Source organism: Malaclemys terrapin, chromosome 1, assembly GCF_027887155.1.
Source record: "Malaclemys terrapin pileata isolate rMalTer1 chromosome 1, rMalTer1.hap1, whole genome shotgun sequence".
Taxonomy (NCBI): Eukaryota; Metazoa; Chordata; order Testudines; family Emydidae; genus Malaclemys; species Malaclemys terrapin.
Window position 1 is genome coordinate 136383435 of NC_071505.1, and position 27407 is coordinate 136410841.

The 27407-nt window shown below is 49.0% G+C and overlaps 1 protein-coding gene and 1 pseudogene across 1 annotated transcript; both read left to right on the plus strand.

Annotated features, from left to right (window-relative positions):
- Positions 1-2673, plus strand: LOC128832016 (alpha-2-macroglobulin). The gene is made up of 3 exons (XM_054019061.1): positions 1-67; positions 794-964; positions 2578-2673. The coding sequence occupies exons 1-3, from the start codon at positions 35-37 to the stop codon at positions 2671-2673; spliced, it is 300 nt and encodes a 99-aa protein (XP_053875036.1). The 5' UTR covers positions 1-34.
- Positions 2668-27317, plus strand: LOC128843452 (alpha-2-macroglobulin-like; annotated as a pseudogene).
- Positions 27318-27407: the final 90 nt, after the last annotated feature.

Here is a 27407-nt window from a genome sequence, read left to right on the forward strand (position 1 = left end):
CGCCGTCCGTGCTGTGGACAAGAGCGTCCTCCTCATGAAGCCTGAAGCCGAGCTCTCTCCCAGCTCTGTAAGTGCCTGTAAGCTCTGTAAGTGCCAGCCTGGCCCATTGATCAGCAGCTGCAAGAGCTGGTCTTCTCTTAGGGGCTGTGGTAGCAGAAAATGATGCTGCCTGGTCCAAGCAAGACCAACTCAGTGCTGAGGAGTGGCATCTACTGGAAAAAAAAATCCCTTCTGTCAGTGCGGATGTCTTAATGCTGTCCTGCCCTTATCTTATCTTCTTTCACTAGGTGAGAAGCAGAGAACTGGGCACCATTTAGATTGCAGGAACTTTTTCAACTCCTTTGGGATGCTACCATGTCTGGAAACAGCCCTGGTCAATGGGGCTGCTGATTTTCTCTTGTTCAGGGCCTATTATTCATTTATTTATTTACTTATATTGGTGTAGCGCCTACAGGCCTAGACCAGACTCAGGCATTTGACCAACATATAGTAAGTAACAGTCCCTGGCTAAGAAAGAAGGGCCATTGATATGAGCATTAGAGCCTTTAGCAGGTACTTTGATATAGTTGATCATAATAGCCAGAGCAACAAACTGCCCTCAGCCAAAGAAGCAGCTTCCCTCTTTCCTTCTCCCTGCTCTGTAGTGTATTTACTGTTCTTGGTTTATTTTCTATCACTTCCACCTTCTCTCTGTATATATCAGTCTGTCTGCCTCTGCCTGTCTGTCTCCCCCAGCGGTGTTTCATGGCACTTGGTACTGATGAGGCCAAGTGACACAGTTCTGTTTGCCCAGGTGTATAACCTGCTACCCGTGAAGGAACTTCAGGGGTATCATCATGGCGCAGACATGCTGCCGATGGATCCCCAGGAGGAGTGCATTGCCGCAGAGAAGATAATTGTGAATGGAGTCACCTATGCTCCAGTGTCGGAGCCAGATGAAGAGGACACTTATAGCATCTTAAAGGTAAAGTCTCCTCATCCTGTCCTTGTGGCTGTGGGGAGATGAGGACATTTAAACCTGCTGTGAGTGGCACGTGGTGCAGGGCTAGCTGCTCTGGAGTGCCGATCACGGAGCTATATCTGGAGCAAGTACAATGGCGGTGCAAGCTTCCACCATGCACTGTCCCTCCTCAATGTGCTTCAGCTTTGACCTGGAAAGATCAGGTATGAGCACCTCTAGGGTGAGGCAAATGCTGTCTTCATGGGCTTTTCAATCCTTGACCTCTCTTCCAAGGCTGCTAAAAAGTTAGTGCTTATGGTGAAGGTGTTCTTTGTAAAGGGGGGCACCTGAGCCACTAAGAACTGGCCTAATACTCACCAGCTCATTTCACATAGCAATGAATGACCAGTATATAGGAACGCCTTGGATTCAGTGATGATTTGAGACTAGACTGGAACTGGTGAACTAGAAACATGTGCCCTTACCATCCCCCAAGTCTAATGAATGCCCTCTGAGCTGGAGCTAGATTGGAACCAGACATCTAGAGATAAGACTCTGTATTCCATTCCCTGATTCACTCCGACCTCTGACCTGGGGTTGGATTGGAAATTGGAACCAGTGCCCTAGAGATAAAAGGACCCTGTATCCTATTCCCTTATCCCTTTGAGCCATCCAGTCTCCCAGACCTGAGACTGAGTGTCACCCTGTGCTCTATCGGTAAGGCTAAGATTTCGCCACGGTTATTTTTAGTAAACGACACGGACAGGTCACAGGCAATAAGGAAAAATTCACAGAGCCCGTGACCTGTCCGTGACTTTACTAAAAATAACAGGGGGGGGGGCCCCTGCAGGGCTAGGTAGGAGGGGGAATGGAGTCCCAGGGGCTGCAGTGGCGGGTGCAGCCATGGGGGGCATACAGCCCCCGCTCTGGAGCTGGCCGCAGCTGCGGGACAGGGGTGCGCGGCTCCTATTGCAGCTCCCACCAAGCCCTGGCTGCAGCAAGCGGGGGAGGGTTTGGCGGGGCGGATGGCCCTGGGAAGCTGCAAGGGGGGCACGTGGCCCCTGTTGCAGCCGCCGGGCAGGGGTGCATGGCCCTGGCTGCAGCCCCCAGCAGAAGCCACAAGGCTGGGGCACACAGACCCGTCTGCAGCCCTCACCAAGCCTGGATGCCACAGGGCTGGGGCTGCAGGGTCCTGGTTGCAGCCAGCCCCACCTACAGGGCAGGGTCACACAGTCCTGCCTCCACCTCCTGAAGTGTAGAAATCACGGAGGGCCGGTAAAGTCATGGAATCCATCACTGCTGTGACCTCCATGACTAGATCATAGCCTTATCTATGGGTAATAGGCTCCATATCCCATCAAGGAAAAGTGTCAAGGTTTCCTCCTTGCTCATTAAACCCCTAATACTGGTGTATGCAGTGGTGTTGTAGCCATGTCGGTCCCAGACCAGGTGAATGAGGTAATATCTTTTATTGGGCCAATTGGTGTAAACTCAAAAGCTTGTGTCTCACCAACAGGAGTTGGTCCAATAAAAGATATTACCTCACCCACCTTGTCTCCCTAATACTGGTGTCAGTCCTGGAATTTCAACCTCAACAGAAATAAATAACAAAATGTGTGTTGGGTTTTTCCCTACAGGAAATGGGTTTAAAGGTCTTCACAAACTCCAAGGTGAGAAAGTCACATTATTGCCTCCAGTTCCCTCAAGTTGCTTGGGGTTTACAGAAGTTCTGAAGGATTTCACAGTGAAGCCGGGGTATCAGCACAAGCACTCAGGAGAACTGGTAAAGGCCAAAGGCCTCACAAGCATTCTGTTCTGAGCAGAGAGCGCATCTGTGTTTTGGGGTGAATGCTGTTGCTCATAGCTGGCCGCATGCTAGCTCTAGTGTTGGGACTGGGGTTGTGGATTGAGCATTTGGAAGTTTTTCCCACATCATGAGGTGACCACTCCGTCTTGAAGTTTGAAGTTGGGGCACACTTCTCCTGACAGAGTGAGGGGCCTGCTTTGATAGCCTCACCCTTGGAGGTTAATGGAACCAAATTGTTTCTGGGAGTTCTGAGGGAGAATATTATGCTGCTGGCAGACAAATCTGTGGGTAGCTCGCTAAGACTTTACAATGATCTTCCATCCTCAGGCACCAGTAGAGAGTTTCCCAAGCACAGCTTTCTACAGAGTCATCATTGTCACGCTGTCTGGAGTGGCTCACAACCATGACTGTCTACCTCAGGGCAGATTGTCAGAAAACAGGGCAACACCCCAAACTGGTGGTGTATTCTATAGTTAGATTTCACCAAGCCAGGGACAAATGTTAACTCCTGGATCACTATATCAATCTTGCCATGGAGTCACAGACAATCCCCTTAGATTCTCCAGTCTATCTTGCCACCCAGACAAACTGAACTTTGTGATAAAAAGTTACTTATACAAAAATCACCTCACCTTTTAGAAGGCTTTCAGTCCCAAGAGGCCAGTCACTTACCCCTAGATCTTATACCAAAGATAATGCTGGTAGCCAATTCTATAGTAAATTAACTGAAGGTTTATTAGCTAAGAAAAGGAAATTAGAGTTATTGAGAGGTTAAAGCAGGTAAAATATATGCATAGATGAGTCACAGTCTGTAATTCCAAATGGTGGAAGTGATGTAATAAACTGCCAGTTTCCTAAGTCTTTTCAGGGTGCCTAGATTGTCTCTCCGCTTCGCATCTGGCACACTTCCCTGTAAGAGTCCAAACAGTTCAGAGATGCAGGATCTTTCCTTGAATCCATACTTATAGCTTCTTTTCACCAAAAACAAGCTGACACGGTTACTACCCACGTGGGTTTTTCCTTTGATGACAGAGTGAGGAATGCATTTAGAGTGTTTGACCTCTGATCATCACACATAATGATCACTTGCTTTGAAATCTGCACTTTTCTGTTAAAGTTCTTCATTTGCATTGCACAAGGCTTCTTTCTTGTTTGATGGGTTATTTAGTTACAGAGTTTACACAATGTAAATGTTTGCTACTACATTATAACAGGATACAGATAAGTGAAAACAAAGCAAGTAACATCCCACTCGTTTTCATGAAGTTGAAACACCACATACACTCTGATACATTTAACAATCACTTTGATCTATACTCACCCACAAGTGAATTGGCCGGGGGCTCTGGCATGAGCTGGCACCTGGTCGGTCAGGGTCACAACCGTGGTTTATGGATGATTAGGGACAATTGAAGTGGGAGGAAGAAATCTTGATGATGGAATTAGTCAGCTTCAGCCTGGGTCTTCTGCCACTGGCACGTTATGGCACCAATAGACCCCAGGTTGTTAGACCCTGATAGTGAACCCAGGTCTTTAGGTAGTATCATTAGTTGCTGCCCCTGACCAACAGCTTTAGTGCTAATGGCCTACAAATCCACAGCAGCCATGCCCCGGTCCTCCAATTGGATGGACAGGCAGCACTGTCAGTGAGTACCTGGGCTATTTAAAGGCCCCACCAGGAAGAGGAAGCTGTCTGAACAACAGATCATTGCCTGCTGATTGCTGCCTGGACAGCCTCGCCTGACCCTGCCTTGCTGCCTCGCCTGGTCTGGCCTCCCTGATGCACTGACCTGACCCCTTGGATTGGAGCTTCCAGCTACTGACCCCTGAGAAAACTCTGACCACTGCCCCAGGCTGCCTCTGATACTGATCAACCTCCCAGCTGCTCCATCATCTGCCCACATTGGATCACTGCTCTGGACTGCCTCTACCACCAGACATTAGAGAGGTTGAAGCTGACCAATTCCAATATAAAGATTTTCTTAACTCTTATGCCATAGCTGTACAGGGGGCAAATAAATAAATAAATAAATAAATAAATAAATAAATAAATAAAGGATTGTTTGCCACTATCATAGAGTAAGTGGGGTTTTTTGGAGTGGTGGGTAATCTGGAAACACCTGGGCTCTTGTTGCTTGGTGATGGATTTGAACATTTCCCACCAGCAGGAGAGATTCTTAATTGGTGTATATCTGATTTTCAGAGGTGCATTTTCAATGTATGGGAAAGAGCCTAGAGCACTGGATTGGTGGGGGTTTGTGTGTATTATAAATCCAAATAAATAAATAGTGGTGAGGTGCCAATAGATCTGGCTAGTTAAACATATTGTAGGCAGAAACTCTGATGCCTCTGCTCTTCCAGTCCTGGGCTCCCCACACAGCTCTGCCAATGCCCCTGAGTCCTGCCCTGCAACCTCTTGCTAGTCCAGTCCTGTTCAAATGGTAATAGTAGCCTCTATGATAAGCAATATCTATATAACCTTTAGGGCTAATCCAGGCCAAGCACTGGGGATCTTTTGCTTGTGTGATCCTTGCCCCTCAGACTCCAAGCAGCATAAAAAATACAGTTCCTCCTTATTAGGGCTTTTTGTCTCTTTGCCCCTTCTCTGAGTTGCAAATTCAGTCATTGGGAGTAATTCAGTGGCCCATCTCTTCTTCTTGGTGGAGGGGGAACAATCAACTGATGTTTCACAATGGTTTGTCCGGTGTTGATAGGCCGCCTTTTGCGTCAGACTGGTATTTCACACTCGTTGATGCTTCTTTTCTGTCTGGTGATTCACAGTTACAGAGCAAACACTAAATATTACCTTAAAACATGGGATACAGATATTATAAGTGAGATTAACGCCTCCAGCTGCTTACAAGGATTCCGTAAAGTCTAAACACTGAACACATTTTTATAACTCTAATGCCTAGTTTAACAATACTAATACACAGGTGAGCAAAAAATGGCTGTTATTTTCCACACACGAAAAAATAAGGAAAAATGGGAACATCATTTTTTTAAACATATTTTTTGTGGATTTTTAAAATTTTCATCCAAAATAAAAAAAGTTTTTTTTTTTCAGTTTTCCAACAACCCCGCCCCCCAGAAACTGTTGATGGAAACAGTTTTTTTATGAGAATTTCCACTGAGTCAAAATAAAATCTTTGAGAAAATTGTTGTGACCAGTTCTAAGGCCGATCCTTTGAAAGGCTGGGAGCTTCGTGTAGTAAGTGAAGGCAACATAGTAAAGGCCTAATGAAGGCCCACTATGAGGCCTGAACCAAACTAAAGTAATGGTCAAGGCTTTGCTAGCATAGAAAGCAAAGTTAAGCTGTGAGCAAGAGGCAGGCCCTGCTCACAGAAGCTGGCAAGGAAAGGGCTGATGTTGCAGAAATACATATTCATTTAGCATAGTTGCAGTACAAACATGGTACCAAGACATACCATACCGGAACATTCCACAGATAACATGGAACAGGCCGACCCATCCCAATGACAGGGGCAAAAGGGTAAAATGATTAATAGAGTTGTTTTGATCGAACCAACAGGTACAAGGTGCGAGGCGGCACCTTACTGCATAGAGGGGTTGTACCTTGCTACGTAGAGGGGTTGCACCTCAATACGTCAGGAGTGATGTGTAACTTGTTTGTACCTGTGTAAAAGAATGTGTCCCTGGGGTGGTGTCTTTGTCCGGCCACGGGGGCAGTGGAAAGTCCCGCCACTGAGCCGGGTCCTTGCCAAGAGGCATCTATTAGTAGTATGCCCGGTAGACTAAGTAATCTACGGGGAACTGCAATTGTGTCCGAGATCGCAATAAACCTGGCCGAGGTGCCTTTGTATCTTAGTAGACTCTGTGGTTATTGGGGATTCTCGTCGGGTCTGCTGTGTCAGCTATCTGCGCAGAGCTGGGGCAGCACACAGAGGGAACACACACACGCAGCCGAGTGATATCAACAGGAGAAAGCAGAAGCACCACACCGGTAGCCTCTCACAACACTTCGCAGTGATGGTGGAGCAGAAAATGACACACTGGAGTCGTGATGTGACCCCTCAAACATGCTTCAGACATGGAACTTTCCATTCCCACCCTGCCCACCACAACCGATTTGGGTGTCTGATTGCACCAGTGTAGCTGGAGGGGAAAGTGTCCCAGGGTGTATCTAAATTGCAGTGGGAGGTGTAATTTCCAGGTCTGACAGACACACACGTGCTAGCTTTGATCAAGAGCTAGTGCGCTGAAAAGAGAAGTGTAGCTGTTGCAGCATGGATGGGGGGTTGGGACCCTATGAATGGACTTGGGAGGCTAGCCTGTCATGTTCTCACTGCTACACTTCTATTTTTAGCACACTAGCTTGATCACAGCTACCCATACATCTACATGGGTACATACATCTACCCAAGCTGGAAATTACATCTGTTGACCTACCCTTAGAGATGGAAGCATCAGGCTGGTATTGGTGCATTATATCTATGTTAATCAGTTGTACTCACACCACCCAGGACACGCAAGGGTACTGGACTCAGGTTACCCTGTCATGGCTGAGACCCTTCCAGCAGCGGTGGAGACAGTTCGAAAGTATTTCCCAGAGACATGGATTTGGGATTTAGTGCCTTTGACGTGAGTAGCTGGTTGTTGCTGTTTTAACATTCCCTTATTTTTTGTGATGATAATATGAATTCCTGATGGTTACTGAGCCTCTTTCATCATCCCAAAGTGCTTTTCAAACTCTGTGTGTGCAGAAATCACTCAGCCACCTGCGGGCTGTTCCCCAATGGCAGATGTTTACAGTGCAGAACAACACTGCACTAACATCTAGAAAGGAAAGTGAAAAAGAGCCCCATTTCCAATTGAAATTGCAGGGGGAATCTAAGCATTTGGATTGTAATGACCCAGGGTGAGCCCCCCTCTTCTTCTTAAAAGGGTTGTGGGGTCTTTAATTATCACAGGTTGTCAAAATATCAGCTGTATGTGTTATCTGAAAGACAGCACCTCCTCTGGCACAACACCTCCCACCACAATGGGCTCAGTGCTAATTTAGAGGGGAGAGCACCCCCTACTGAGTCCCCACATCACTCCCTGAAGCACTGCATCAGACTTGAGCATTGAGCTCAGTGTGGACTCAGAGGGGAGAGCATTATCTACTGAGTTCCCCACATCACTCTCTGGAACACTTGGGTTTTCCTTCAGTGTCTGACCAGGCTGTGATCACGATCCTATCTCTCTTTTTGTCACCAGCTCCAATGAAAGTGCTGAATTGCCCTTGACAATCCCTGATACCATCACAGAATGGAAAGCTAATGCATTCTGCACCTCAAGTGACACTGGCTTTGGCCTGTCCCCAACCGTGTCCCTCAGAGCCTTCCAACCCTTCTTCGTGGAGCTCACCCTGCCCTACTCCGTGGTGCGTGGCGAGGCCTTCACGCTAAAGGCCACTGTCTTCAATTACCTGACCCGCTGCATCAGGGTAAGAGACACTCACACCATCCCCGTGCAACCAAACCCACAGGCCACACTTCTCTGCTTCACAAACTCCTGTGTCTATAGCTCTTTTTAGCCCCCGGTCTCCCTGCAGCCCCTGTCCTCCCCAAACACATGTGCACCCAAGCCTCTATGCTCCTGTAACTCCCAAGCACCCCAAAGCCCTGTAACTCCAAATCTCTACACCCCTGTAACCATCTACACTTCTAAACACATGTGTTCCCTCAACCCCCTCTGTCCCTTATAGTACCACAAATCCTGTTCTGCCCAATTCTCTGCACATCCCATCTGCCGTACTGTCTGCATCTCTAGTTACTACTAATTTCTCTGGCCCCCTCCCTGATGACAGCTCTCTGGACAATTGACAGGTCAGCATCTCACTGGCTTCATCTGCTGACTTCCGAGCTACCCCTGTGGAGAAGGAAGAGGACTCTTATTGTCTCTGTGTGAATGGAAGAAAAACGGTGTCCTGGACTGTGACCCCAATATCTCCGGGTAAGAAGCATTTTAGCTCTGATATGTTTGGGGGCCAGATAGGGTGGCACAGAAATTTCAGGGGGCAGGGACCTGGTAGCTCAAATATCTGTTGGTAGGGGATTCAACTTCCCCAAGACCCTTCTTTGGGGTGTTTTACTCCCATGCTTGGTTGGAGAGTGATAAGCTCCTCCTCAGACAAGACAGAGAACCCTAGATGGTTTTCAGCTGTTGGACCCCTCCATTCAAAAGACACTGTCTGTATAGTGAGGATCTCCATCAACATACTGCTCTCTAACATACCAGTGAAAGATGAGAGCTGGCTGGGTCTCTTCTTTCAGCAAGAATAGCAGGTTATAGTCCTTGGTTCTCACTTGGGCCAGGACAGTCATCCAGAATGAGGGTGATTTGTGATGAGACTGGAAGCCTGAGATACAATGATCACCCATCTGCTTCATACCTGCCCATATCACATAGCGGAGAAACGATTTAGTTGAAATACCCCATGGGAAACTTAAAGTCCTGGTTAAATGGTCATCCTGACTAAGAGAAGAGCCCATCTGAAAGAACTTAAATTGTTGTAAAATCCTGTGCTGATTTAGAGACAGGCATGAAGCCAATCCACTGATCCAAAAGAGCTTTGAACTCTGAGGTATCTGAAATCCAGCTCAGATCTGGATACAGCTTTGTGCTTTGAGATCATCTCACCACTGAATACAAATACAAGTGTGACAATGAGATTCATTACCTTTCTCCTTTATTTGATCTTTGTTTCTTCTTTCATTCTTCATTTGGCAGCTTTGTTAGTAATGAATCAGAGCTTAGCATTTCTCAAAGCCTCCCTGAAGTGTCTAGCTCCCCACTGAGCTCTTATTATAGCCCTGGTATCTGGCTGCTCAAAATCAGCAGACAGCCATTCCACCTCTGCCCTCCATCCCAGTGGAAATGTCTCCCTCTTTGCTTCACAGATATGAATTGCACAGCAATCACCTATAACTATGGGGATATTTTTTTCACTGAGGTCTAAACTCATGAGTAGACAGCACCAGCGGCTTTTCAAGTGGCCAAAGACACATTCAACTATCATTCTGCACCTGCTGAGCCTGTGGTTGAAGCACTCCTTGCTGCTGTAGAGGTAGCCAGTGTATGGCTTCATGAGCCAGGGGAGTAAAGTGTAGGCTGGATCTCCCAGGATCACTATTGGCATTTCAAAATCCCCATTGGTAACCCTCTGTTCTGGAAAGAGAGTCCCTGCTTGCAGCTTTTTGCATGTGTCATGCACCTTCTCTGACCATCCCGTGTTGATGTTGGTAAAACTTTCCCAGTGATCCACCATAGCTTGCATTACCACAGAAAAGTACCCCTTTCTTTTGATGTACTCTGGCAAGGTGGTCTGGTGCCAAAACAGGGATATGCATGCCATCCGTTGTCTCACTGCAGCTCAGGAACCCCATCGCTGCAAAACCATCCACTATGTCTGGCACACTGCTGAGAGTCATAGTCTTATGTATCAGGAAACGATTAATGGCCCTGCACACTTGGATGACAGCAACTTCCCACGGTGGATTTCCCACTCCAAATTGATTCCCAACTGATTGGTAGCAATCTGGTGTTGCAAGCTTTCACACAGCGATCACCACTCACTTCTCCACTGTCTGTGCAGCTCTCATTTTGGTGTCAATGTGCCAGAGGGCTGGGGTGAGTTCTGCACACAGTTCCAGAAAAGTGGCCTTGCACATCCACAAGTTCTGCAGCCATTGCTTATCATCCCATACCTGAAGAATGATGTGATCCCACCAGTCAGTGCTTGTTTCTCAGGCCCAGAACCAGCGTGCCACCATCTGCAGCTGCTCCATCACTGCCAACAACAACCTTGAATTGTTTCTTTCCATGGTGCATGACAAGCTAGCCTGCAAGGAATTGTCATATTCCCCAGTGCTGCTCTTTAAGCTCCGGAAATTCTGTGGGATCAGGTGTGTTGTGTTCACAATGCTCACCACAACAGTGCAGAGCTCTGCAGGATCCATGCTTCCCACAGAGATGGCGGATGCGCAGGTTTGCAGTGTTTTTGAAAAGAGTGCAAAACATTATGGGATGCAGATATTATTATGGGATGGAGAAAACTGCATCATGGGATGTTGAAACCATGTTCCCAATCACTCCTGCATGACTTTTTTGCCCCCATGATGCATTGCAAACCCTTCCCAAAATACCCCGTGCTAGATGGTGGTGAGTTGCACAGTGCAATACTTACCCAGAGTGCACTGCTCACTGCATCAGTGCAGGCACTGTTAGTGTGGACGCGCACTGCCGATACAAGGAGCATAGTGTGGACATTCAAAAGCGATTTAATTACTGCCGTGGCTGCACGTTGACTTAATTTAGGTCTACTTAATTTTGTAGTATAGACATGCCCTTAATAAACTCCTGACTACCCTCCACTTAACTCCTTGGTTCTAGCCAATTGCGTCCCCAAGGAGCAGAATTTTTTCAAATACTATCCTGATTCAGCAGCTGTCATTGCCATTCACTTTCATTAGGCTAAAACCGTTTCCTGGGAAACATCTCAGGTGAGCACATCTGGAATAAGTGGTACTGACCCTGTTAAGTAATTTGTGGATCTGATGGAGAATTTAATTATTTCTTCCCCTCATGGCCCTGGGCTAAACGGGAGCATTAACTGTTTGCTTGACCCAGCTAGGGCTCTATGAATAGAATCATAGATTCATAGATTCTAAGGCCTGAAGGGGCTATAATGACCCTTTAGTCCTGTGTAACAGAGGCCATCGTCCTCAGCCAGAAATCGGAGCCATTACTCCCTGCACTCCTATCTGTCTTGCCCAATTCCTGCCAGGACTGGGAAGGCTACTGCAGAGTGATCCTCATGTCTTGTCTGCACTTTTTTTTTTGCACTATTGTAGTGCACTAGTGATGTAGCTGCTGATGTCACTGACGTAGCAGCACCAGAACAAAATCTTAGTGTAGACACACTAACTGGCATAACCTGTGACTTGCACTAGTGCCACGTGCCCTGGTTTGAAAGGAAAGTGTCAGAGTAGCCACCTAAAAGTTGGTGGCTGTACTCTGAGGCCACCAAATAATTTGTGGTGAGAATCCCTGTCTTAGACCATGCCTGCACTGGGGTTTTTCACACAGATGTAGCTGCAAACCCTTAGAACAGTCCTGCTTCACTGGGGTGAGTCACTTTTCACACCAGTGAAGCAAGGCTGTTCCCAGGGTTTGCTCTGGTGCAGCTGCAGCTGTGTGAAAAACCCAGTGCAGGCATGGTCTAAGGTACTACTACCATGTCTACACTACAAACTTATGTCGACTCAAGTTACATCGGCATACAGCTGCCACAGTTAGCACATTACTTTTATGCACGCATACTTGGCTCCTTATGTCAGAGATACGCGTACTTACCAGGAGTGCTTGTATCGATGCAGAGTGTGGTGCACCATGGATAGGTATTCCACTGCCACTCGTCAAAATGAGAGGTGCACTAACAGTGGAGAAGCAAGTGACGATCACACTGTAGAAATGTGCTATGCCAAATTGCTATCAGTCAGTTGAAAATCACTTTGGAGTCAAGAAATTCACCGCAGGGGCTGTTGTCATGCAAGTATGAAAAGCCATTGTTCGCCCCCTGCTATGCAGAACTGTGATTCTCAGCAATGTGCAGGACATAGTGGATGGATTTGCAGCAATGGGGTTCCCAAACTGCGGTGGGGTGATAGATGGCACACATATCCCTCTTTCGGCACCAGACCACCTTGCCTCAGAGTACATCAACAAAAGAGGCTACTTTTCTGTGGTTATTCAAGTGTTAGTGGATCACTGACATCAGTGTTGACTAGTCAGGGAAGACGCATGACATTCACGTCTTTAAGAACACAGAACTGTTCAGAAAGCTGCAAGCAGGGACCATATTCCTGACTTGCGGATTACCATTGGCAATGTTGAAATGCCAGTTGTGATGCTGGGCGACCCAACCTAACCCTTGTTCCTCTGTCTCATGAAGCCGTACACCGGCCACCTCGACAGCACCAAGGAATATTTCAGCTAGAGGCTCAGCAGGTGCAGAATGACAGTTGAATGTCCTTTTGCTCATTGGAAGGGGCACTGGCATTGTTCACTTGCATAATATCTGCTCTTAGATATCCATGTTTCTATGCCTGGTTCAGAGCTGTGCCTGCACAAGCCCTCTTCTCCCCACAAGCCCAGAAGATCCAATATCTCCTGTCTGTTCCAGGCAGGAGCATGCCTGGAGTGCGTAGCTGGCATGTCAGCTGAGCAGTTGCACTCGACAAGGGAGAGTTGCTAGGTGTGCCCACAAAGCCGGGTACCCAAGAAAAGGAATTTCAAAAATTTGCAGGGCTTCAAAGGGTGGGCGGGAGGTAGGGGGTGTGGAGGCTTCTGGTTTCTGTGACCCCTGGCCAGCAGAGTTCACAATGGTGACCAGAGCAGTCAGCGTGGGGCATTGTGGGACAGCAGCTAGAGGACAGTAACAGATAACATAAGCAGTGGAGTATTTACACTATCACTGCATTGACCCAAGGACATCAAACTTGGCTCTATGCCACTTGGGGTGGTGATGTTATTAAGTCGGTGCAACAGGGCACTTACGTATGTAGGAACCAAACCGAAATATAGACACATGCACAACTAGATTGACATGAGCTGCCTTGCGTCAATCTAACTTTGTAGTGTAGCCCAGGCCTACATGAGATGTGACATGAGCTCTCTCTCTACAGAGAGGTTTCCTTGTAATCAGTGGTGCTGAAGAGTGGAGCACCATGGAAATGACATTGACACCCCTGTAGCTGCAGTGCCTGGCAGAACACTTATTTCTCTTTGTTTCAGGTAATGTGAATTTCTCTGTGAGTGCAGAGGCCCTGAAGACGGAGCTGCCCTGCGAGAACGAGGTAGCAGTGCTCCCTGAGACAGGGCAGAAGGATACAGTGATCAAACAGCTGTTAGTGGAGGTATGTGGGCCTCTTAGTCCCTGTGGTATAGAGAAGTGGTAAGTTTTCACACAGAGTGACATAGGCAATAAGCCGCACTATAATGCTCTGTGTAGGATAGGAAAACAGTAATAACTTATATAGAGTGTGACACTATAACTATCCGTGCCTCCTCTGTTACAGGGAAGCTGTGACAACTTGCTACATAGCCTAACAGAAGCACACGTGTGGGAGATTCAAAGCACCTAGGGGAATTAGGTGTGCTTTGGAAAATCCCACCCACTATAGGATATAATAATGTATATTCCCTTACAGAAAAAACATTGCATAGTGTGCCAAATAAGCATAACATGGTAACATTGCATAACCTCTCTCTTTCCTAGGGCAGCAATGGTTGCTGACATTGTTACCCAGTGAAATGAAATAGCACAGGGCAATGTTGCATACCCTCACCTTTGCAGGAAAGCAATAGCTCATTATACAGCATCTATAATCAGTAACAAATGATACATAAAGCTGCATAGCCTCTCCGTGTGTCATAAAAAAGCAACGATAACTAATGACATTTCATGATACCAACAGTAACACCAGTTATAATAATGTGTAATATTGTCCCTTCCTATTCTCCGTATACCCTATTGCTGTCCTGTAATGGAAAGAGAAAATCTGCAGCATTACAGTATGTAGAATTGCTGATATTCCACTATGTAGTAAGTTGTCTTTAACTTATCGCATCATCTGATGTTAGCAATGACACATAGTGCATGTCCTCTCTGTTATAGGGGCATTAAGGTACCATCTTGCACAGTGTGCTTCAGGTAACTAGTAACCCATGCAATAGAGCTGCACTATTCTTCCCTTGGGTGTGAAGAGACAATAACTTATTAGTAGCTGGTTTTTATTTTATTCTAACCAATTATTATTTTATGAATCTACAAGTATCAGTCCATGGAAATTTGCAAATCTCCCTCTTCCTCTGATTCACCCACTTGGCCCTTTACATTTCTCTCTGTCTTCATTCATTGTCTCTCCAATTTTGTCGAACTCTCTCTTCTCCCCTCCTCTCCTGCTGCCTCTCTGTCCCTTTCTGAAGATTCCCCGCCCTGTCCTCACACAGACTCTATTCCTCATGCCAGATGCTCAGTCTGTCTGCAGCTTCTCACCTTTCTCATTTTCCTTCCCCTCCCAAGCCCGAAGGGATTGAGACAGAAGCAACCTTCAACTCTCTGCTCTGTGGAAATGGTAAGGACCTCTCTGCTCCTTCTTCATCTATTTCCTTTGCCAGCGGATGAAGAGTGACAGCCCCAAGGAGGGAGTGGGATTATTTGGGAGACTCTTGAGGGTGCAGTGAGAACTTGGGGTGTCAGGATAGAGACTAAGCAATGGTGGGGATGTTTCTGTGTGGAGAGTCGAGACACATTTCCTAATCATGAGGACATTGCTTGGAACATTGAGATCTAGGGCTTGACAAAGCCCCGGAGAATAGACTGCATGAGCAATCCTGGCCCAAGTCCCTGGAGGATGGGCTTAAAGGGGTTTAACGGGACTTTTCCATCTCTAATCTCTTATTCTATAGAGTGAAATTACCAACTGGATTCTACCATCTGCCAATTGCCAGCAAACAGGAAGGGCCAAAGAACTGGAGACTGCAGTTTCCCATCGGGCCAGGTGGTGCACCTCACTCCATAGAAAGAGCGGAGTTTTTCCCATGGGTCACAGGACCCCAAGCCAGAGGGGACAGTTGGGCGTCTCACTGTCCAGCTAGGAGGAATGGAGCTGCTGAAAGCAGGGGTTCCCCATGCAGGGGGCGGGTGGAAGGCAGCATTCCAGGTTCTGCTCTGGGACCCATTCACTGCTGAGCATGGGGGCATTTTATCTGTCTGATTGTTTCCCTCAGGAAATTCAGAAGCAGGGAAGATTTCCCTGAAGCTCCCACTGAACGTGGTGCAGGGCTCAGCCAGAGCCTATGTGACAGTGCTGGGTGAGTGCAGCAACTCAGAAAGGACCTGCCCTGGCAGCTGCGGCCACTGCTCCTTGTTTGCCTGCTGTGCCAGCCTTTCCACCTGGTCAGCTACTCACTCCCTTCATCAGTGTCCCCATCATCTCCCCATTCATCTCTTCTTGTCTCTTTTCCTGTTCCAGTTCTCCTTTCCCCCACCTCCCTTTATCAGTTTCTCTGTGTGTTGGCCTTTCTGTCTAAGTATCCCTATTCCTATCCCAGACATCTTCCTACCCTTCCTTCTCCCCATTCTCTCTCTCTGTGTTTCCTCTTTCAGGGTATGGCTCTGTCCTTTTTTCCCTCTGTCCTTCTCTCTCACCTGTTACTGCCTGTGCTCTGCAGTGCACTCTGCCTCCGCAGGCGGCTCTGGGCCACACTGACTCCCTGTGTCTCCATCCCCAGGCGATATCCTGGGCACAGCCATGCAGAACCTGCAGCAGCTCCTCGAGATGCCCTTCGGCTGTGGGGAGCAGAACATGGTCCTGTTTGCCCCCAACATCTACGTCCTGGACTATCTGAATAAAACGGGGCAGCTGAGCGAGGAGACCAAATCCAAGGCCATCGGCTACTTAGTCAGTGGTGAGGAGGGATGGGGCTTTTCTTTCTTCACTTGCTCCTTTCCAAGGTTGTGCTGGGAGATTTCTGTTTCTGCCTGACCTGCAGACAGAGCTTCCCTCAGCTGAGGACAGAGGGACTGGGTTGTGTATCTGGGGAGTGGGGTCCCCATTCGACACACTCTTGGCTCACTATTGTCAGTTGTCTGAGCACTACGGTTACGCACACTCATTGCTCCACGAGAGCTACTGGCTGTTGTGTCCATCCTATGAGTCACCCCTATAGTGTGGAAATGCTGCACACAGTAGCCAGGTGAAATGGCTTCTCAGCCTGGGTGCTCTAGCTAACCAGACTGTGTGGTACTCCCCCTACTGGAATACGATGGTGCTGCCCATGTGTTGTGTGTCAGTTCCCTCTGCTGACTAGCTCCTGGGATGGAGACGTGTATGTTTGTGTACCAGTGCTGGCTAGTACACATCAGGGCCAGGAGCCCCTTTACTGGCTGAGCTGGTGAGCTGCTCTCTCACCCCCTATTGTTTGATGTATAAATCCTGCTTTAACTTTCCATTTCAGGTTATCAGAGGCAGATGAATTACAAGCACCTGGATGGCTCTTACAGCACATTTGGGGAGCATTACAGGCAGCCGGGGAATACCTGGTGAGATTTCTTGCCAGTCACGCCTCCCCTAAACCTCCTCTGTTATATAGTCATAAAGGAAGTGTTAAATTTTAGTCAACTGGTGATGCTGTTAAAGGCCCGAGGGCTTGCTGGAGCTTTCACAGTCTCTTAGCATATCACACCAAAGGGAATAGGTTTCATCAGCCTGCTGTGTATAAAAAGCACCTGTTCCCACTGGCCTTGAGGAGAGAGAGAACTGAAGAGGCAAAGGGGATGGGATGGTTTCAGATCATTTTTGAAAAAAGATGAAGAGATCCAGGGGAGGCTGTTCCAGACAGGGAGCTGCAGAGGGGAGACTCTCATACCCGTAGTGGTGAAACTGGGTTAGAGGTAGAGAGCAACCTGGTGCTAGATAGGACCATAGGAATTGCTATGCTATCGATCGCCCATTATCAAGATCATTAATAGGTATATTAAACAACACCAGCCCTAGTACTGAACCTCGCAGCACCTCACTGTTAGCCTTGTGCTATGATGGAATTGATCATTTAATTCTAGTCTTTGTTTTCTGTCCCTGAACCAATTTCTGATCCACGACAACACTTTGACCCTCATCCCATGATTATTCAATTCATTTAGACTTTCCAAAAGGCTTTCGAGAAGGTCTGACATAAGACACTACTGAAGAAATTATGTCAATCAATTCTCTTTCATTCAGCTCTTTATTGACATGTTCAGGGAATTCTAAGAGATTAGTGAGACACAATTTTCCTTTGCAGAAGCCATGCTGCTTAGACCCCATCAGATCATGATCTTCTGAATCTTTTATTATGCTATTTTTAATTGTCATTTTGACTAGTTTACTAAGTACAGGCAAACTGGCGTATAACTCCCTGGAACTCCCATGGAGCCCTGTTTAAATATAGATTCAACATTTGCAACCCTGCGGCCCTCTGCTATAAGAGCTGTATTTAGCATGAAGAGGGCTCCTAAGTTTGAGAGACTGGTTGTGTCCAGGGAGGATTTTATAAACAGGAAGAGAGACTTTGAACTGGATCCTGAAATCAGTGTGAATGAGACTGTGGAGGTGGGTGAAGGTGGAGGCAATGTATTCATGCTCTCTGCCCCATGGCCACCAGCTCTCTGGCCCCTGCTGCTTCCCCTCAGGCTGGCGATGCCCCAGGACCCCATCCCCTCCAGCGAGCACAGGGCATGGGAGGGAGCTCTCACCGCTGTCCGCAGTCTGTCGTAGGCTGACAGCCTTCGTCCTCAAGTCCTTCGTGCAGGCCCGCTCTCACATCTTCATCGAGGAGAAGCACATCCAGGATGCCCTGGCCTGGCTAGCTGGCAAGCAGAAGGAAAATGGCTGCTTCCGCAGCTCCGGGACGCTCCTGAACAATGCCATAAAGGTGATGTATCTGCCCAGCTGGATTCCCATGGGACCCATACAGGACTTCAGTGACATGGAGAGAGCTACAACTCCGCATGGGAAAAGCTCAGACACATCAGCACATGGGGCCAGGGTGGGAGGAGCAGGGGATGACGTGGGCCTGGGAATTACCCTGGAGATACGGATGGGCAGATACTGTACTGTACGTGGGACCTACTATGGGGAGGAGAAAGGAGGGGGCAGATACATGGTAACTACCATGGGAGGTAAGTGGGGACAGAAACGCAGAGTGTGTCTCCACGGCAGCTGGGAATGTACTTCCCAGCACAGGCAGACAGCCACGAAAATAGCAGTGTGGCCATGGCAGCTCAGGCTAGTTGCCCAAGTACATACTCCAAGCTTGAGCCTGACTGTATTTGGGCAGCTAGCCAGAGCTGCCACCCATGGCCACACTGCCTTTGTTAGTGTACCAGATTGGGCGGAGCTGGTGTGTGCATGTCTCACGTTCTCCGCTGCAGTGTAGACATACCCATTTGTGAGAGCTATCATGGGGCATGGCAAGAGTGGGCAGATAAAGGGCATGAGGATGTAGTATGTAGAGGGCCCAGCAGGGAAAGGCTTTAGGTGCTGCGTGGGGTTAATGTGTCTCTCTCTGTGGTTCCCTGCAGGGCGGGGTGGACGATGAGGTCACGCTCTCTGCTTACATCACCATCGCACTGCTAGAGATTCCTCTGCCCATCACTGTACGTATCCACACGCACAAAGTCTCCTTCATGAGTTCCCCTGGGTCAGCAGCCTCCCCTCTCCCCCACTCCCTATACCCATCCGAGTCCTGATAGTGGCAGCCTGCTGCCCTGATAAAGGGACCTCTAAGGAAAGGAGGGAAAAAAACAGTCTGGAAAGGCTTTGGCTCTGGCTCCAGAATGAGACGGTCCCCAGGCCTCAGAAGCATCTGGGTATGCAGTACTGGTTCTGGCCGAGCTCTGCTTCTTTGATTGGCTCTTTATTTATTTGTTTTTTTTTAATATGCACAATGGAAAAAAGAATTCCAAATTCATGTCAAAAGAGCTGTAGTGCTCGGTCACTGTCTCCTGTGTGTCTGGCTGCAGCTCAGATGGGTCTGACTGATGGAAGCTTTTCAGCCTGACAGCGTGGCTACTCCCTTCTTCATTATTCCTGTTTGTTTTATATAGTCTCTGTAAACGTACTAGGGGTCTAGTGTTAGGGGGTTTATTCCTTCACCCTCTCACTTCCCTGGTCCTTCTTGCACGAACAGAGAGCAGCAATACTCAAAGTCCAAAGGTGCAAAGAATTTGATGTTTATTGGGGTAAACTTCCAGCAAGCATAATTACAATTTCCTTCTTCAGTGTCCCCCTTCCCAGCTCCGACTCCACAGAGCCTTGCCTGTGTCCCTGTTCCCATTCCCTGTTCCTATTCCCAGCCAGCAAAACATGATTCTAATTCTCCCAGCTCCAGTCCCTGTTCCCATCCCTCCCCTTACTTCCTGATTGACTGCAGACTATATAGTAAAACTTGAGTTCTGCTTAGCTATACCTTAACCAATCATTTTACTGAAATTTAACTAACCAATAATATAATTAAAATATATACCTAGCTCATAGAGCTGGAAAGGACCATCGAGTCCAGCCCCCTGCCTTCACTAGCAGGACCAAGTACTGATTTTGCCCCAGATCCCTAAGTGGCCCCCTCAAGGATCAAACTCATAACTCTGGGCTTATTAGGCCAATGCTCAAACCACTGAGCTATCTACTTATCCTAACATATTATAACATGGTTATTTAACCAATTATATTCCACCACCTTAATTAGTTTACACCCAACAAAATTAATTATACAGCAGACAGAAACAATCACAGAACCAAACTGAGATTATACAGACAAACAATAGGGAAGTGGAGACTATAGAAGAACAAAGAGATGAGGATTTCACATCCCAGCTATTGATAAGTGAGTTCTTGCCAGACAGGACACTATCAAACTAAGTTTCCTTTTACATTTTCTAGGCTCTTCCCTTTCTCTGGAGGTGATAGGAATATCAGGACAGGATTGTATTCCTAACAGCCCAATAGCACCTTATTTCAATGTGACTAGTTTGGAATGTGAGGATGTGACCGTTCACTTCCCAGTTTATGGCTGCCTCTGCTGCTTAGCTGAAGGCCTTTGCCTAAGAACAGAGCTTCAGACTGTCACAGTACGAGAAGGCCCTTACATAGACAGACAGTGATTTTGATTCTTTCTTTTATACCTCTATAACTAGCTAACTGTTAAGAATACACCTACATTCTTAAAGTATAGGCCTTTACAGACAGGCCTGAATATCTAAAGCCTAACATTTAGTCATGCTTTTCATTGGATGAATGACTGGGAGGGATTATATACTAGTTGACAGCTGTTGGCCCATTGCTATCCATGACAGTCTGTTTCATTCGCCTTCCACATGTTTTCTTGGTTAAAATTCAATAAATAGCCCTAGACACCTCAGATTACCTTAATTTCTCCAAATTGTGAAGGCCTCGTATCTAACATGGCTACCCCATGGAAGGCAGGAATGTGATTTTTGTAACTGCTGAGACTGTCTCAGCTAGACACATTTAAGCCACATTTCTGTGCTCAGTGGCCCACGGTGATGGGGTAACCAAATTACTACAAGAGTCTGAGTTCACTGGGACCATGCAAGTGACTGGTGTCAAACAGTCACTCATCCCATCACTAGCATCTGTGTTATATTAGATCCACTGCACTTCTTATTTAAATCCATCTGTGCTCTGGGGCCATGAGATGACAGCCAGCACAGGCAGTGCCCAAAGCCTAGCTCATATCGTCACACTGCAAACACTGATTATTTCCCCTCTATGCTCCCCGCAGCACTCTGTGGTCCGTAGTGCTTTATTCTGCCTGGAAACAGCTATGGAGCAGGGAGGAAGCCACGTGTACACAAAGGCACTGATGGCCTACGCCTTCACCCTGGCAGGGAAGGAGGAGAATCACAGGGCACTGCTGGACTTGCTTGATAAGGAAGCTGTGAAAGAGGGTGAGACCTGTTTATGGGCTCTTCTTCTGCATCCCGGTTCACTGGCCCTATGTAGCCTGGCAGGAGAAGGGTTTGATTGTTATGGCTATAACCTTCAGTGTGTACTGCGGCAGGTCGGGATTATTTAGTCTCTTCACACATTTTAGATCAATGAGCATTAAAAACCCTGACACTGGCCATTCCTGGGATCTGACTTCATAAAATGTGGGAGACACAGGCACAGGTGCAGCAACCTAATTAGACACTGAGAGTTTCCACATCTGGACTGTATCAACCCACTTTAGGGATTATTTAATATTTTCATGCTTTGTATTGACATGCCCAGCAAGGGTTGGAACTCCATTCTCTATCCTCAGTGACAATATGTCAGTAACCCTCTTGGCAAAAAACAGATATTCGGTAAGAAACATTTCCTTTTCTCCTCCCTCTCCCTTCTCCCACTGCAGATGGCTCATTAGCAGCTCAAATTGCAAAGTGGATCAGCAAGCAGCAGAATCCCAACGGGGGCTTTTCCTCCACCCAGGTGAGCTGTTCCCATCCCCAGCCTCAGACACCCAGGGCAGGAGGGGGAGGCAGGAGATATATATATCAGGTTGCCAGAGAAGAACGAATAACCTAGCACTGAAACAGAGACAGACTCCTTCTGGGGCGGGGGAGGGGGCGACAGTGCCCTCGCTGCAGGGTTTAGAGAACCTCTGTTTCTGAGGAGGTTAGATTATGGGATAGTCACAGCATGGAGCATGGCTACATCAGATCCCCACAGGCCTTAGTGGGCTAATGGCAGGAGACTGGACAAGTGATGCTCTTGTGTACAGAGGGCAGACTTGTCGCCCTGAGCATCCACCAACATGACGCTTTCCTCAGCTCCCTCCAGCACTGACCCCATCCAGCCCAGCCAATCCAGCTCGGGAGCTGAGGACTCCCCAGAGAAGCAGCAGCAGCTAGCCACTGCCAGACACACCTTGTGGAGCTAGGGTGACCAGACGTCCGATAAAATCGGGACTGTCCCTATATTTAGGTGTTTGTCCCGTGTCCTGCTCCGCTTTTTTTTTTTTGCTCTGCCGGCAGCCCCCCCGCCCCATGTGTCCCGATATTTTCTTCCTCTCATCTGGTCACCCTAGGTGCGGTGGGGACACCATCCCGAGTTATGTAGAACCAGAAAGTGCTACCTGATTAAAGGCAGCCCAAAACACATTTGAAGACAGTGCATGAAGTGTTTCCCTTTGGAAGACTACTTCACGGAGGGATTTGGTTAACACAGTAGGGTTGTAATTCTGTTTTCCTGCTGCTGAGGCACGTGGGTGCATCTGCCTCTGTTATCTGTCTGCCCTGTCAGCTGTCCCTTCAGCTTGCTCCTTCACGGGAGGGTGGGTGGCTTCTTCCCTCAGCTCCCTGTAGTGGAGTGTCAGAATTCCCAAGGCCTACGTTCCCAAAGGTACTTAGACACTTGGCTGCTTTCAGTGGGAGAAAGGTGCTTAAATACCTTGGAGGATCTGGGTCCAGGGAATAGGTGAATGGCTTGTGGGAGTGATGGGTAGAGAATGGGTGGAAATGGGAAAAACTGACCTTTCTGAGCAGGGCGGTGCTGTGTGGGAGGAGCCGGTGGGGTAGGGGCTTCAGGTCCATAGAAATGACTCATTCATTCCCTTGGGCGCCTGGGCCCATCTCTTGTCTGGCAGGACACAGTGGTGGCGCTCCAGGCCCTGTCCCAATATGGACCCTCGACTTACACCAAGAGTGGAGGAGCATCCACAGTGACCCTGCAATCCACAGGGAACTTTCAGACCCTGTTCCAGGTGGATCACACGAACCGTCTGCTGCTCCAGCGTATGGCACTGCCAGAGGTGCCAGGAGACTACCACACGGGGGTGACAGGAGAAGGATATGTCTATGTGCAGGTGAGGGGCCCAGGGGCAGGGGGAGAGGGAGAGGCTGCTGCTGAGGCTGCCTGGCTCATCCTGGAGATGGCAGGGTGAGGTGGGATGGGGAGGGGAGGGAAGGGAGAAAGAGATGGAGATAAGGATGAGAAAATAGGAAAAGGTGTGAGGAGAGAGCATGTCCAGAGTTAGGGAATGGGGAGCTAGTGAGAGGAGGAAGGAGAAAGAGAAGACAAAGGAGGGAATGAGATGGACCGGGGGAAGGAGGCAGAGGAGATAAGCAGAGAGGAGATACGCACAGGCTCACATAGAACTGTGCATTCTCTTCCAGACCAGCCTGAGGTACAACGTGCTCCCCAAGCCGGAAGAGGCACCATTCGCGCTGGAGGTGCACACGGTCCCCAAGACATGTGACGGCCCCCAGGTCCACAGGACTTTTAGCCTTGCCATAAACATCAAGTAACTACTCTCACAGGCCCAGGCCTTCCAGAGCAGCCCTAGTTTAGGTGCCAACTTTCTAATGTGCCAAGGGGTGCTCCCCCCCAGGTTCTGCCCCCATTCCACCCCTTCACTGAAGGCCCCATCACTGCTCTGCCTCTTCCCACCCCCATCATGCCCCTGCCCGCCTCTTCCCACCCCATTCCACCCCCTCCCCCAAGCGCGCCCCAACCTTGCTCCACCCCCTCTCCGCAGCTCCTCCTGGACGCTTCAGGGCAGGAGGCACTGGGGAGAGGGAGAGGCGCTGATAGGGGGGCTGCCGGTGGGTGCTAAGCACCCATCACTTTTTTTCTGTGGATGCTGCAGCCCTGGAGCACCCATGGAGTCAGCGCCTTTGAGCCCTATGGCTGGGGATGGGTCACTGCAGGAGATTGCAGGTGGACAGGCAGGTCGGGTGGGAGATGCTACAGATCGGGGGAGTGTGCACCTGTGCCAGTCAGAGTTGAGGTGCATCAGCTCTGTGCTGAGATGTATTAAACCTTGTTTCATTTCCTGCTTGGTCTCCCAGTTACACAGGGAAATGCCCCGTCTCCAACATGGTCATCGTTGACGTTAAGATGCTGTCAGGATTCATCCCTGTGAAGTCATCAGTGAGGAAGGTAACAGCCTGTTCTGTGTATGGGCTATAGCCTCTCCAGAGCCCCTTGCCTTCAGCCCCACCTCAGAGGTATCTGGCCCCCAGTGGGCTCCAATTCCTGACTCCTCATATTATGGGTGCAGCCTGGTCTCATCTGCAGCAGTAGGGCCCCCCATGTCGTCTGTTTCTCTTCTATTCCACTGGAATCCTGAAGGGTCTGAGAGGCCCCACCCCACTTCTGTCACAGGGGCCAGTTCAGATCAGCCTTTCACCTGCAGATTTCCCAGCTGCAGGATCTGCAGTGTAGACAGCAGCTCCTTCCATGTCTGACTCCAGCCTGGGCTTATGGAGACCTTGTGCAGTGACTCCGGCATTGCAGACAGTGTTAGCCAGTCTAAGACCTAGAGAATGAGGAAGAACTATTAGGTCTGTTTGACTGAGGCTGGGTATACTGGAATTGGTGCTGCCTTTGATTGGGGTCCAGCCCCTCAGATGCACTTTACACCTCAGTCCACCAATTGGGTGGGGACACATACTCCGCCTCTTCCCTGACAGCACCAGGGGAAAAAGCTCCCGGTGGTTCTCCATCACTGACCATTTTTAAATCGAGATTGGATGTTTGTCTTTGTCTAAAAGGTCTGCTCTAGGAATTCTTTTGAGGAAGTTCTCTGGCCTGTGTTACACACATAGGCGTAATTTGACTTCTGTATTTGTGGCAGGGGGTGGGGGCAGCTCCAGTCAGGGCAATGGGGCTGCGCATGTGGGGGGGGGGCGTGGGGGCAAATTCCACACCTGCCTAAGGATTGCAGTTTGGGGGGACAACACCCCCCAGTGTCCCCAAACTACACCCATGGTTATACAGGAGGTGAGATTACATGATCACAATGGTCCTTCTGGGTTTGGACTCCATGAATTTGTGAAAGCATCCCATTGCTTAGGGCTGTGGGGTGGTTCGAAGGGGGGCTCAGTTACATCCTGCTTCTCTCCCTTGGCTGCTGGCAGCTGGAAGGACATCACCGCATCCACCACACAGAACTGAGCATCAACCACGTGCTGCTCTACATGGAGCAGGTGAGTGGCTGCACGGGGCAGGAATGGGCCAGGAAGAGTCACCCCCAATGTACTCCCAATAGAAGTGCCCGGGGGAGGGGATCTCCCAAGCCTCAGCTTGGAAAGACAAACCCATGTATTCCTGCCCAGGGTTTCCCTTCAGCACTTCCCCAACACAGAGCCAGGGCCCTGATCTCCCCCCACCTACGGGTACCAGGGACGGCGGCTCATACCCTGGGGTTGGGTAGGGCTTATCCCACCTTCCTCAGGGCCTGAATCCCTGCCAGGCCCTGCAGCCAAGGGGGGCAAATGCTGGACCTGCAGGATCATGGGGGGCACCGATGGGGGGGGGGAGGAGATGGGGAAGGAGAGGGTGAAGTGGCTCAGAGCTTCCTGAGCCTCGTCTGTTTCCCTCTCAGGTGAGCAATGTGACTCAGAGCTTCTCCTTCGTGGTGGAACAGGACTTCCACGTGCAGAGCCTGAAGCCGGCGGTGGTGAAAGTCTACGATTACTATGAGACAGGTGTGTGTGCGGGTGGGGCTGGCAGCAGTGGAGGCTGGTGGGCCTGTCATAAGGGGGGAGAAGTCACATTCAGAGCCACAGTGAACCTGCTGGGATATGGGATTGAGCATCTCCCTGCTCCAGGATGAGACTGCGGGGCACACAGGGTTTACATGCTAGGGATCATCCTGCACTGACCTCATGCTCGCACCATGGGAGTATCTGAAGCCCCAGACCCCTCGGTCTGCTAATCCACGTAGGTTAGAGCCAAAGGGATCTAGGAGGGTCCTGGGTTCAGATCCTGCCCTGGGATCCCAGCTCTGGGTGTGACCTGGGGGAGGCACATTCACTCCTCTGTTCCCAGCTAGGAAATTGGGGTGACAAAGCCAGAGCCCAATGGCAACCCCAGTGGTCGTGTGTCAGGCAAGGTGCAAACGGACATAGGGCACTTGGCACAGACTCACTGGAGATGCCTGTTGTGCTGTAGCCTTGTGGTAACCTTTGCCTTCCTCCCATGGAGCCCAGCTGAGGTTCCTTCAGTGCCCTTGGAGACAGGGCTCCCTCCTCTCCTGCCTGAGATCTCTGGTGCGGTGCCAGCTTTCTGCCGCAGGGCCTGCTGGAAGTGTGAGGAGTCTTGGTTGGGTCTCACACAGCCCTGATCACATCTCCCTTCCCTTGTGTCTTCCAGATGAATTTGCCATTGCTGAGTACAGCGCCCCCTGCAGCAAAGGTAGCGTATGAAGAGACGACTGTGAGGTTTTCAGACTGCTCAGGGCTGCTCAGTTAGAACAGTGCTGAAACCCAGCCTGAGTCTCCTCAGCCTGTCTGGAGGGTTGTAAAAGTTGCTGTTCTCTTTTGCCCCATGTCCTGGGGTGGTCTGCCAGCACCCCTAAGTGCTCAGGGGAGAAGGGAACACCAACTCCCCCGCATTGTCAAGTTCCAGATTCAAGCCTTGAGTCTGGGGCAGCAGGCTTGGTTAGTCCCAAGGTTACGTTCTCCCCCTCAGTCAAGACAAGTCTCTGCTTCTTTCTATGTGTGTTGCTGGGACAGAGCAAGAGCAAGTCCTTCCAAAACCCAAGCTTGGGATCCCTCTTCTCATCAGGGCTTTTTTAAAACAGGCTGCAAAGCAAAACAGATTAATGAAAAACCATCTTCCAGGGTTGGGGTGACTCAACACTGCTGGGAAAGGGGTCGGGGCTGAAGCCCTGAATGTTCTAGGGATGCGTCCGGCCACTGTGGTAGAGAAGCCATAGTCTGGTCAGGGCAGTGTCTCTGCAGCTCCAGAATAAGGTGACCTACAAGAGGGAAAGCTTCCCCTCCATGAGTCATTGATTCCTCTGTAACTCTCTCACATTCTCTTTTCCCCATCATAGCCAATGTTGAGCAGGAAAATGTGTGAGTGATGGAGCTGTATTCTGGGCCCTGCTGAATCCTCTCTGCTCATCTCTGCATGCAGCAATTCCCCCAGGCGAAGTGGTTTGATATAGTGGTGAGGAAAACCCCTCAGCACCATATAATTCATGTTATAAATAAATTGTCATGATTCTGATCAGATGCTTGTGGCCTCTTTCCTGGTTACTAAGGCTTATCCCTTCTCCCCTGTTGGGATCAGATTGCAGGATAGTCTCAACCTTAAAAC